General features: G+C 33.6%; 1 protein-coding gene across 6 annotated transcripts in view; it reads left to right on the top strand.

Moving 5' to 3' along the window:
• The window catches only part of ASPH (aspartate beta-hydroxylase), a 111687-nt gene that overhangs the window by 14022 nt on the left and 84735 nt on the right, over positions 1-12930 (top strand). For 4 of the 6 annotated variants that reach the window (XM_059479870.1, XM_059479781.1, XM_059480123.1 and 1 more), the window contains exons 2-4: positions 2307-2456; positions 3181-3225; positions 4484-4552. In XM_059479870.1, the coding sequence (XP_059335853.1) occupies positions 2307-2456; positions 3181-3225; positions 4484-4552 (264 nt within the window). The remainder of the gene's footprint in view (positions 1-2306; positions 2457-3180; positions 3226-4483; positions 4553-12930) is intronic. The other 2 variants (XM_059479957.1, XM_059480214.1) reach the window with 1 other exon arrangement.

Genomic DNA, 12930 nt, shown 5'->3' with positions numbered 1-12930 from the left:
AAAAGTGTTGCGTGATCAAGCTGCCGTGCTTGAGTTGTTATTCAAGAGTTTGGTAGATAATTTTGCTGTAAGGTAAAAAGCCCCAGAATAAAAATATGCTTTGTGACTATTGTGAACTACATTCTTATAGCAGAATCTATTTTTGAGGAATTTGCATGAAACAATCTCTTATACTGGAAAAAATATGAATAGTTCTGCTTGATTACTTATATAAGTTGTATTTTCTTTCATTTCTCTGTTCTTCTGATAAGTAAAGCTTCTTCCTTGGAAGGCAAATAGCAGTAAATGGTAGAAAGCAGTAAGGCAAATAGTGTGAAATGCACTAAGATCCTCTTTCCTGTTTGCTCTAGAACCAAGGTGCAATCTGGAATAGTTTAAACTGTTTTTAACCTAAGGATTTCATTTTAAATATATGCAAAGCTTTCATTGACTGCCCTGCTACACAGGTGTAGTGAAGCCCTGCTGTTACAGACTGTAATTGTTTATTTCTCAGTATTAATATTACCAGTTCAGAGTAGTGCAAGTAATTCTCTTACAGTTGAGCATATTTCTGAATGCAGATGCTGCTTGTCTGTCCTTCAGACTACCCCTACATTTCCCACAAGAGAAATGTTACAATGAGCTGTGTGTTTAGACCCTGCAGATATGTAATTAGAGGACTGTGCAGTAGCAAATGATATATGCCTGATGTGAGGCTAAGTTACCTCAGTTTCTCTCTGAATATTATTGGGCATTTATGTTTAATATAGAAAAGAAACTAAAGAGTTGGTGTTTGATCTTGGAAGGGAGTAGTGTTAATAAAATAATTCTTTTTTTTCAGTAAAATGCTGAGCTGGATAAGAGTTAGTGTGGGTCAGTGGTTTTTATATTGGTCTGAACTTTGTATAAAGCACAATGAATGTAATAAAAGAGTATTTTATTACAGCTGTAAACCTGCTGGCAAGCAGAGTCAGAGAGTACTTATATATAGTTCCTGTTACAAAAACAAGTCAGTCACCCATCTCATTACTTACCTTTCAGATACACCAACTTATTTTAAAAAACAATTGTGTGGATATTTAGATTCTAAGAGTATTTTTCTGTGATCAGTGTTGATAAATACATCTAACATTACTTTCAATTAGCATAAAGATAACTCCTTTGTTTATCGCAATATTCATGACAAAGCTTCTTGCAATGTTCTTTATATCATGTAAGAAATAGCTTTGCTTGAATAACTGGGCCTGCATGCGGCTTAGCAGGCAAAAATTGCTTTTTAGAACGGAACGAAGTGGAATAGACTAATGGACTTGAAACTGCAGCCAAGTGCCACTCTTTCAGTAGTAATGTCAGGGGGCAGAAGAGCAGACCTGAGCTTTGGAGAAGGCCACAAGCAGGCGTCATTTTGTGTACATATTTATTTACTTTTATATATGTATATGCATATCCCTCTTTCTCTAAAACAATCCTAAAACAACAGACTAAGCAATTTATGTCTTCTGTGGTGACGATGGCCATTTGAAACTTGCTACACATATGCTGGGTCAAAGTCTTTTGCAGTCATTTGTTTACAACTATGTGTAATTTTTAATATATATTTACTTTCCATTTGTGCAGTTATAAATGAAACCATGATTTGGTTATGTCTCTGTGTCATTCTTTTACTTGTATGTTCCACAGCACTGAAATTCTAGAGTTGTTTAGCATGGACTGGAATCTCTGCTTAATTCTAAGCATCAGGAAGGATGGTTTTAGTTGGCAAAGTGTTCTGAATTTGCAGTCTTACCCTTAATATAGTTCAGGTTTTAGAGTTTTCTTAAGCTATTTGAGTTGTCACGTTGGTTCGGTGAGCTATTTTGACTAGTTTTGAAGCCGATTTAGGAGAAATGCTTCCCTTGCAAATCTTTTCTGCTGGCCGCACTGGCCTCTGGTGGCAGTCCGGGAACTGCCGGGGAACAAATGCAAAGCATCTCAAAAATGTGAAGCTCTGTGTAAATAGACATCAAAGGGGGGGAGCAAGGCAGAATTTCCAGCTAACTTTTAAGACAAATTAGATCAGGGCTTTTGATGTTTGGTTGGTTATGAGGCTTTTGCTTAGATAATCATCAAGCTTTTCACAGTAATTCACAGTGAAATGGAGAGCAAATAAAGGTGGTAAAGTTTTAAAAACCCAACCAACCAAAAAACTTCACAACAACAAAACTCACCATTGTTATTGAAATGTTTTGTATTCTGTGTAATAATAAACACCAAGTTTTATAATTCTATCTTCAATAATAATTTTCTAACTCTTACATCCGTTTTTTCTTCTTGTTTTATTTTAACAGAGACTAAGCATGGAGGAGGCAAGAATGGAAAGAAAGAAGGCCTCTCTGGAAGCTCATTTTTCACCTGGTTTATGGTAATTGCTTTGCTGGGAGTTTGGACATCAGTAGCAGTTGTCTGGTTTGAACTTGTAGATTATGAAGAAGTTCTAGGTAAGATCTTAAGATTTTTCTAATAATGTTAATATGCATTAAATGAATGCCATTTTATATTTTTAGATAGATGATGTCTACAGTAGTGTTTGCAAATTATCTACATTATAAGAATAGGCAGTGTAGTTCAAAATGTATGTTTTAATGCTGAGCACTATTATGGTGTTAAAATGGGGTTTTCATAAAAGGGTATGAATATCCTGTAGGATGTCTTTGTGACATGTGTACTGTAGTTAATTTGAGAGGTCAGCTAAATATGCAGTTTGAATTTAGGCTCTCAGAACTCGCAGCAGTGGTTGAAAGTAAGCAGTTAATGTTAGCTCTGCTCTGATGGACTGTGATGCCTGTAGGGTCAGGACAACTGATCAGTCATCCTCTCATGAGTGAGATGTTGAATGACCTCAGTTTTAAGCTTATAGCAGTGTTAGTTCTATCTCAATGAGACAATTTTAAGACAGTACTATTAATATAATATTTAAGGTTACAAAGTAATATCTCAAATTTCAAGATGTATGTCCCTAGGTACATCTGTTTTCTCTGATGTTGTAGGATTCAACATGCACTTTTGCACCTGGTGGCTTTACAAAATTTACACATCTGTTGGTACATGCTTTTTTTTTTTTTATTTGGACTGATTTTTTTCAGAAAAAAAAATCTTCTGATTGAAACTTAACTGGGTCTAGTGATGCAAATAATGTTTTTTGTATTTTTACCATGCATGCAGCCAAAGCAAAGGATTTCCGTTATAACTTGTCAGAGGTCCTACAAGGTAGGATATTAGAGAAGTAAGCTTGCTTTACAGTGCCTTGGCTGAAGTTTTGGTTTACTTTATTATGGTTTTAATTTTTTTTTAAGAGTTACTCTTCTTCTGCAATGACATGAAGCTCAACCATTTCTCATCTGTCTCATTCTTCATGGTTTTGAAGATGATATCATTCTTATTTCTAGAGAGTTATATTTTTGCACCAGTCTGCTATGTTTATCCATAAATAGATATGGCTCCTTTCTAATGGGTTGCTTCCATACAATGGTGATGAACATATTTTTCTATTCTAGACCCAAGTCTAAATTTTTTCTTCCACAAAACTGATTTCTAATTTTCTAACTATCATATTCAGAACTGAATTTCTTTTATTTTGATAGCAAGAAAGTTCTACCTTCATTTAGAGAATAACAAGTGTAGTAAACTGACTATAAGGACACAAAGTTCTTCAAGCTCTGCAGAGTTCGATCCTGTTAAAAGTTGTGTCTGAATTTTATCAAGCCTATAATTACATAACTTTCTACTAGTTTGGTGGTCCCAGGATACTTCAAATCCTGGATACCGTGCTTCTATGCTGAAAATTCTCTTTTAATAGAAACTGAGTTCTCCTTTTGCATATACTTAGGGCTAATAGAGCTGCAGTTTCAAAAACAAAAAGTGAGAAAACTGATTTATTAGTCTTACATGAAAGGATGGACAACTTTTTTTGTCTGCATGGAAGGTTGTACAATTGTTGGTAGAATTTGTGAATGGTTTTCCTTTGTCTGGGAAGTAGGCTGCTTACTTTGTATTAACTTGGCTCTAAAAATTATATACCTATATAGCTATCTCTTTCCCAAGAATTTAGAATTGCAGGAAGCATGTATTCAGAAAACAAATGGCCATTATTTTACAAATTTTTGTTTTGTTATTTTCCCTCAAACATGTTAAATGTTTCTTGTGAACTTAAATTTTATTCTGAACAAAGCATGTCCGTGTCAAGTACATGTTACAGACTTGCTTTAAATCTACTGACTGCAAAATCAACACAGGAAAAAGACAAATTTGTGTTTGGTCTCAAGTGCAGGAAATACAGAAAGAAATTTGAAATATTTCTAGTATTTCCCAGAAAATTTAAAATATGGTTAAGAATATTACAGCTAGATTGTTAAGAACGGATGGTCACAACCTAGCATTGACAGTCAACTATCACACATTGAAAACTGTGCTGGACACAAATGGCCAAATCCCTAATTGTCTTTTCTTCCTCTCTTTGCACTTCTAGGAAAGCTTGGGATATATGATGCTGATGGAGATGGAGATTTTGATGTGGAAGATGCTAAAGTATTGCTAGGCAAGTACAAGTAAAGGGGGAGCAATGTATATAATTTAGTTGGCATGTTCATGTTTCACTTTTTTATTTTTAAGTCAAAACAATATTTCTGGTTTGTTTTTTTTCCTGGTTTGAAAACTTAAATTGATTTCATTGTGATGGGTTTTTTCCTTAATGCAAGTTGTAGGATTGGGTGTGTTTTTTTCTTCTAATGTAGCAATGTTAGTAGAAAACATTTAATCTTACAGAATGTTTTTGAAATTTGGTGGTTGATACTACTCTATTGTATGTTGAAATGTGGTTGTGATTATCAATAAATTTATCAGATGCAGGACCTAAGATGCTTCTAGCATGAAAACATTGTTTATGTTAACATGTTAGGCCAGGTCCATTTTCAAATTACTTTAAATGTGCCTTTGTACTTAGATGACTATTTGTGTAGTGTATTTTTGTATTGTCTTTCCTCTATTCTGAATTTCCCACAAGTCTGTTCATTTTTCTTGCCCTTCAGAAACAGTACATGGCATGAATTTTTCTTCTCTGGCATTGAAACACGGTTTAGGCTTCTGTTCCTTGTAATTTGTGAGATGTCTTTCTGCTGACTGTATCTTCAAAGGGAAATTTCAATATTTCAATCTCTAGACATTTTATGGTATTGTTGTTTACTTGCATCTTTCAAAGCACTGCCTTCTTCAGCTTCAGTCAAGCCTTGGATAGATACTTCTTGCATATCTGATGGTAGAAATTTTAGTTAAGTTTATTTTTCTTTAGATTTTCTTTAGTTGGTTTGTTCAAATTTAAACCTCTACTGAGCACACAAACCTGTAGAATTAAACAAATGAACAAAGCAACGAACCCCCCAGCAAAGTAACTAACACTTGGGGAGAGGACAAAATTGAATGTATCAAACTAGTAGTACATTAGGATGTTATGATTTGCTATTTCAAATTCACACTCCATAAAAATCAGCTTGTCATAATTTTATTTTTCCTACTTTTATCTGGAAAAATAAGCAAGTCTTTGGGAAGATGTGTGTTCATTTGTCTAATCCCTTCATGGTTTATAGAAAACCCATGTAATAACTGAATCAGTTTGCAGTGGTGTGAATGTGAGAGTCACTCCAAAGAATCTCCAGCACTCTAAATGGCTGCAGAGCTACAGATTGGGTGTTAATTATAATTGGTGACTAAGATAATACTTGGGATAATTATAATCCTAATTTTTCTTTTTCTATTATGTAGTGTATAGCAACTGGATATCCTTTTCTTGACAATCATATACAGGCAGAAACATTCTGCTGCTTTGTTCCATCTCTGTTTTATGCAGCCTGATATAGCTGGGAGTTCTGCCAGTACATGAAAGTGTTTCTATTCTAAGCTTGTCTTATCATGCATTCAAACCTTGTACTTCAAGTGTGACCTTAAAAGGTCACATATCAAAATTTATTTGTATTATTTTAGAAAAGTTGTTTAGAAATACAATTTATTTTCATTTAAATTTGAGAATAATTTTTGCACTATAAAAGAAATGATGAATTTTTAAGTTTTGTGACACTGAAAAAATTATGAATATAAGAAGATATTTCTTCCAATAGCAGGCATGTTATATTATTAACTGAACTTCCCTGTAAGTTACAGTGCTTGTTTACATTTAAAATAAAATATGAAATAAAAAATGAGCACCACAATGCAGACTGAAATTACTTCATTGATGCAGAAACTAGAAGGCTGGATTCCCTCTTGAGGAATTTGTCTTCCAGAGTTAAGTCATTGTAGTAAAGGAAACTGAATAGTAAGCCTACTTTCTGAATATTGAGTGCAAAGCTCCTTTTATTTGTGACGATTTTGTTAGGAAGGCTTATTACTTTCTGGGATTTTTTTCTGGGTCAGAATGCCATAACAGCAAGTGGTTTCTCTGGTACAAAAGGAGTTACTGCAGTTTGCTGTTTAATGATAGGAATTCATATGCTTTTTTCCTCCTCTGTTCTTTAGCTATTTCAGCACTTGTATTGTGTATTGAAGTTGTGATATGTACAGTGGTTTAATGTTGTCCACTTCCATAACTTTTAGTTTTCCCTACAAATTTCAAGATTGAATTTCATATTAATAGTAAATATCTTTTAAGTTTAAATTAATTTAATTAACATTTTGAGAAATGCTTCTACCAGCATGAGTTTATTTTGTATTTCAAATAATGGTTTTAATAATTTTCTGTACTACTTGGCCATATCTAAATAGAATAATTAAAATTTATTATTTTATTTCTTGTTTGTGTAAGGTATGATAGGATCTGTTCTTTTTTATTTGTTGGAATCAAAGTGGGTTTCATGATTAGGTTCCCTTGAGGGATTTGTGTGATTTTCAAAAGGATATGCGAGAAGTTTGTTGTTCCCCTCTTCCCCTACTCCCTGTGTAAGAGAAGTAAAAAAAAACCAAATAAAACCCAAACCACCTGCACCCCCTCCAGTCAACCAACCCCAAGTTGGTTTGCTTCCCAGTTTTTGTCCACTTCACTCTGATAGCTCTCAGAAGGGGGTTATTCTTAGGGGGAGTGCTACACATCTCACCTTGCTTTACATCAGTACAGTGAAGCAGTGGCTTTAGTGGTATTACCAAAAAAGTGGCATGTATAAGGGTACTAATGTCTGTTGTAATAGTTACTTTGGACCCAAGGTGTTTCTTGTACTTCTGTCCCTTTTAACAAGCAACAATATTCTGAGAAATTGTCCTTAAATGGTTGCAGAAGTTAGCACAGTTTTGGAACTGCAGCTACAGAAAACAATCCCTTTATTGTTGTTGTGCATTTAGTTCAGAGTAGTCCAGCTATGCAGAAAACGGCAAAACTCCATCCTCGAGTGTCAGCAGTCAAATGGTAATAAGCAGTAAAATTCAAGTAAGAAATCTTCTTTTCCTCTGGTTCACCTACAGAAGAAAAATAAGTTTGCAGGCAGTCATGCTGAGATTGCACATTCAAAAAATCTGTAGTGAGATAATAGGTGTGAAAATAATGCTTTTGCACAGTTTAGCTGTTTAGGATAAGTTTCATGCTCTTTCCTATTTTTCTCGTGTTCTACTGTAGCACTTTCAAATATTAAAGGTTGGCTTGTGCTCGTTTTCATAAGAAGAGATGTTTACAGGAGAAGAAAAGCTTTGTCTTGTTAAATGCATGTAGGGAAGTCCTGTGCCCTACTGCTTGTGGTAACTATTTGAATGGACAAATATTTTGACTCCTTCATTCACTTGGATTTATACTGTCATGTTAAAACTTCTCTTGAGATAAAGTAGCTGTATCTTTTGAGTCCCTGCTTTAGTAGGGTATGGTTGCTCTGCTTTGGTCACCATTTTCAGATACTTGTTACAATGCTTTTGTGAGCTTATCAGTTTTTCTTTTGAAAAGCAGTTCTTCTTGATTATGGGGGTGAATGAGGAACAGAGTATTAATGAGTTGGCAGTTCTTCTGTACTCTTTGTTAGAAAGCAAGATAAACATATGAAATCCTGTGGTTTTTTTCTTTAACTCAGGCTGAAGTGTTGCATGAGGGTTTTTTTTGGTTTTGTTCTTGGGTTTATTTTGTTAAATTCAAAGGCCATTATCTTCATCTTGGATAATCTTTGCAAAGAATTGTAGAGAAAAGATTTACGGGTTTTTGATTGTGGTTTTTGTTTGTTTTCTTTTAAACAAAGACTCTAAGACATATTTTCCAGTTTTGTGGTTCCCTTTGGAGTCCTAGTATTTTCAAAAAAAATATGCTGCTGTACTCTGTTTTATAAATGTAATGGCCTAAAAGTTTTATCCTTGACTTTGTGTAATAATAGGGGCATCTGTATGATTCTGTACGTGTGTACAAAAATGACTTCTTGAGGCCTTTTGGGAGTAGTGTGTTGTTCTTTTTCTTTTGTTGGATTTTTTTTTTGTTTTTTTCCCCATTTTGTTTTTACATGAGATTCTGACAGACTATAATGACAGAAGTATTAATTCTGCATTTATAACTTTGATTTTACTTTTAGGATTTTTAGATTCAAGTTTCCATTCTTATATTGAGATTTTGTTCTTCAATAAATATCCTTACTTCAGTTTATGTCTTTATATCTTGTATTATCCAAATTTTGAAAACAAATTAGAAAAATTGAGTACTGTGCATAAAGTTGTTTATAAAATTTAATTTTATAGAACTAAGCCATGGAAGAAGTTGGAGAGGGATATTTATAATACCTTGATTGCCTCCTGGATTCAATCTGTCATTTTTAAACCTTTGGGCTATCCAGTGAAAAGTTAAAGAGAATGACTGGTCACTCAAGTAGAGGTTCTGGACATCCAGGTGCAAGGATGTGGAATATCATGGACTTGGAAGTTTCTTCAGAATTATCATTGATAATTTCACTATGTGCTGTAAGAAAAACGTGTTGAAATGTGTTAAATGTCTCTGCCATGAACTTCTCTATCTTGAATGTTTCATTAACCTGCATCTAATATTGCTTTGTAATCTGCATGTGCAACACATTCACTTAATTTTATGTTTCAATAATCTGTCTTCACCTTTAGCTCACTTTTCTGCTCGTCTTTTCAAAACAAATGAAAATTTGTTCTGGTTAGAAGTGGGAGAAATTCCTCCCTCTGCAGCTTTAAAGCGTACCAATAATTGTTTGTTGCTGCCTGGTCATTTTGTTGTGCTTTTCCTAGAATGGAAAATTTGAAATGTTATTTAGTGATAATTGTAAAACAGTGATTTTAATTTTAAAAACTCAAACAAATGTAGGCAAGACCTCCCCCAAAGCAGGAGGGGGGGAAAAGCATTAGCCATGGCTTATTTGCACTTTTTAAATGCCATTTAGATCAGTAGTTCTTGTAACATAAAATAATAACTTCTACTATTAGGGTCTTTAGCAGTGATGAGCTCACTCTTTGCTGTTCTGGCCTTCTCTACCTCAGCTCTTTACCTTGCTTTAGATTTTCTATATAACAAAACTTATACCCTGTATTGGCTACCTACTCATTTTTATCTGGTGTTCTGTATATCCTCAGGTGTGGAAATAATTTCTGAGGATCAAGTGCATCCTCTAGAAATCTGTCATAGAAACAAATGGTTGAGAAACATGTTAAAAAAATGCAAAGCAAACAAACTGCAAATTCAGCAATTAGAATCCTCACTTCTAAGCAAAATCAAAATTCTGCATGGATAAGAATGTTATCCTTAACAGTGTGTCTGTGATGAGTTTGTTTTTATACTCTTTGCTTTTAAATGTTATTCTCAGCCATCAGTTGCAAGCTCTCAAAATTGAACATAATGGTTTAAAAAATGAAGAAAACAAATTGAGTGATTTTCAAGTAGTAAAAGATTACTTATAAAAAACTGTCTAAACTGGGGTAGAAAACCTAAATATAAATGGGTTTAGTTTTAGGACTAGGAAGAAAGGAAAGCAAAGCTACTGCTTTTTTTTTCTCCTTTTTTTTTTTAGTCAGATTCAGGCATAATATTTTGCATGTTTATTGCCCAAATTATAGTCTGTATTGGAAAGATTCAACTTTCTTAACATCCTTCTATTTCCTAGTTAGCATTCCTGTAAAGACTTCTGTCTATGACAAGAGATGTCTTTCACAGATCCTCCTTTTACAGTTTCCTCTTTCCACCTAACTGCTGTCTCTTTTTTCCCCTTCCCTCTCTCTCTCTTTCCTCTATTCTTGTATAGGCCTGACCAAAGATGGCAGTAATGAAAATATTGATTCCCTTGAGGAAGTCCTTAATATTTTAGCAGAGGAAAGCTCTGATTGGTTTTATGGCTTTCTCTCATTTCTCTATGATGTATTGACTCCTTTTGAAATACTAGAAGAAGAAGAGAGCGAAGCTGCAGATGATGTTGATGGTACGTCACAGAATGAAGGGGTTCAGGGAAAAAAGACTTGTGTTATCTTGGATTTACAGAACCAGTGACTGAAAGACTAATTTGATTGGCTTTCGAAAATGTCTATGAAATCATCAACCTCAATATAGCAAGAATTTATGGCATTGAGGGGAACCTCCCAAATGGACACTCTAAAGATTGAACTAAAGTTAGCCATGCAATGCTGTTTCAGTAGTTGAAAGCCTTTCAATAATTTTTCCATTTTTGTGACAGGATGGCAAGCATTATGCAAGTGTGTAAATATATGTAGAATAAAACGTGTATCTGTGGCTGTGTAGTTGGTTTCTGTATGTGCTTCAATTTGTGCATTTTGTGCACAAAACTTACAAAGCTTAAGTGTAATAATCTCTACTGTTAACACTATAACATTTGTCTTTCTAGCAAACATTAACTGAAGCATTTTGTAATAGCTTTGATGATAAAGTATTCTAGCATGACTGCATTTTGTAAATACATATTTTTATGTTAATCCTTAATATAGTCATGACAATGATAATTCTCTTGTGAAATATAATTTTAATAAATAACTTATTTTGTGATCCACTGGTTTCTCAGATAGGTTCTTTTTACTTGTTCAAAGAAAGGCACTATTTTATAAGTGCTTGAAAATTCTACAGGAACATTTGTTTCTAAGTTAGCTAACATCATGTATTCAGAAGCTACACTGTCATATAATTTATTCCCACTGATTTGTCTGTTTTCAAACTAAATCTTCAGTCATTTCTTTAATATGACAATCAAATCACAAGGGCTGTTCCAAATTTCTTTTAGTTTTTAAGATGGGCCTTCTGTGGAAGTGGGAAGTTATGATTATGTATTTCTAATGTAATACTGAATATATTAAAGACTAATTGGAAATTAGAATTTTATGTCTTCTATTCCTTGAGAAATTTAAGTATTTAATGTAGTTTTGCAAATTTGAAACTTTTTCTTGTGAAACTGTTTTATGGCAGTTGTTCCAGAAATACTTTCCATGTATGTGAATTCTGTCTGCTGTCATGAAGTTACTGGTATAGAAAGGGCAGTTTATAATTGTGTCCTGCAGTTTGTATCAGGTATCAAAAGCTGAAACTAAGCTGTCCTTTTAAAACATGAATAATGTACTCAAAAAAATTACTATTAAAATTGTATCAAATTGGTTTTTGTAATGCCTGCTTTGCTGAAGTTTATGTTGGTTTCCTATATGAACATGATACCCAAGTTTAAACACAAGTAGTTGCAGGCTGAAATTTTAACTTCTTTTAAAAATAAATAAAATTTCACTTACTTTAGCCATTTTTAAAGCAATTTAACGTGCCTGTTTGAAAAAACTTCGTCTAGATCATCCAATTCAAGGTACTATATAATCTTTTAAAAGTAATAAAAATGTGCTAGTGTTAAGCAAGTGAAATGTTGTGATGGGCTGATACTGCTACTCAAGGTTTATGAATTAATTAGAGCCTTGAGAGCCTTGGTCACATTTTCTTCCAAATATTTGGGTATTAGGATATAAAAAAGCTAACAACATAAAAATTTAATGGGTTTTAAAACAAGATATATGAAGTGTAAGGCAAAGAAAATAAATAAGCAAACCCCTAAACATTATAAAAATAAATGCTAGTAGATCTGGAATATTACTTAGGAATTGTTAGCAAGGGCAAGAAACTTGCAGTGTCTGAGATGTAGGAAATAAGTAAGCTTGGGTTGTTTGTTTTTGTTTGAGAATTTTATTTATCTTAATTTACAAGAAGATTTCTTCTTAATTAGAAGAAGATTTGAATTTGAAATAAGAGTTTCATCACTGTTTTGGGATAATATTACCTCTCAATGTGAATTAAAAAATTGTCATATAACATTGAATTCTATTGTAGATACTTCAGTAATGGAAATAAATAGCCAAAAAGAGAAGGGAAACATCTGCTATAAGAATTCCATATAATGAAGTTTATACAAAATTCTTAAAAACTGAATTGATAAACTGGAAATATTTCTGGTGAAATTAAGGTGGATTGCTTGAACCACTAGAAGGCTAGAGGCACTGAGGTGATCAGTAAACAGTGAATTAGTTTAATGTGGGTGCAGATATGAAAGGTGCACCAACAGCTCTGATTTGATATCATGCAGCTTCCTTGTTGGTTTTATTAAATGTGTAGGCATCTGCTCAAAAACAATTAAGTGGGAATGAAGAATTTGTCAGGGGAGAAGGGGTGAGGGGTGGATGCAAAGACCTAGTGTAAGTAGATATCTCTGTAGGATACTTCCTTCCGGAAAACAGTCTTCTCAGAAGTGTTCAGTCTTGCCTGGGGTTGTTCCTGTTGAGTTAACAATTGAACCCTCACCTGTGGTTCTCTCTGGACGTTTGGAATAGAGGAGTTTGGTTTTCATGTATTCTCTTAATGGTTGTGATTACAAGCAGAACTTGGCTAGTAAGGACAGTAATAACATTTAGTTGAATATTCAGTTATATCAGCATGGCAGGATTTTTGGTTTGTTTGTTCATTTGTTTTATAAAAGGCATTTA

This window comes from Ammospiza nelsoni, chromosome 1 (assembly GCF_027579445.1).
Source record: "Ammospiza nelsoni isolate bAmmNel1 chromosome 1, bAmmNel1.pri, whole genome shotgun sequence".
Taxonomy (NCBI): domain Eukaryota; kingdom Metazoa; phylum Chordata; class Aves; order Passeriformes; family Passerellidae; genus Ammospiza; species Ammospiza nelsoni.
This window is presented reverse-complemented; position numbering and strand designations above follow the sequence as displayed.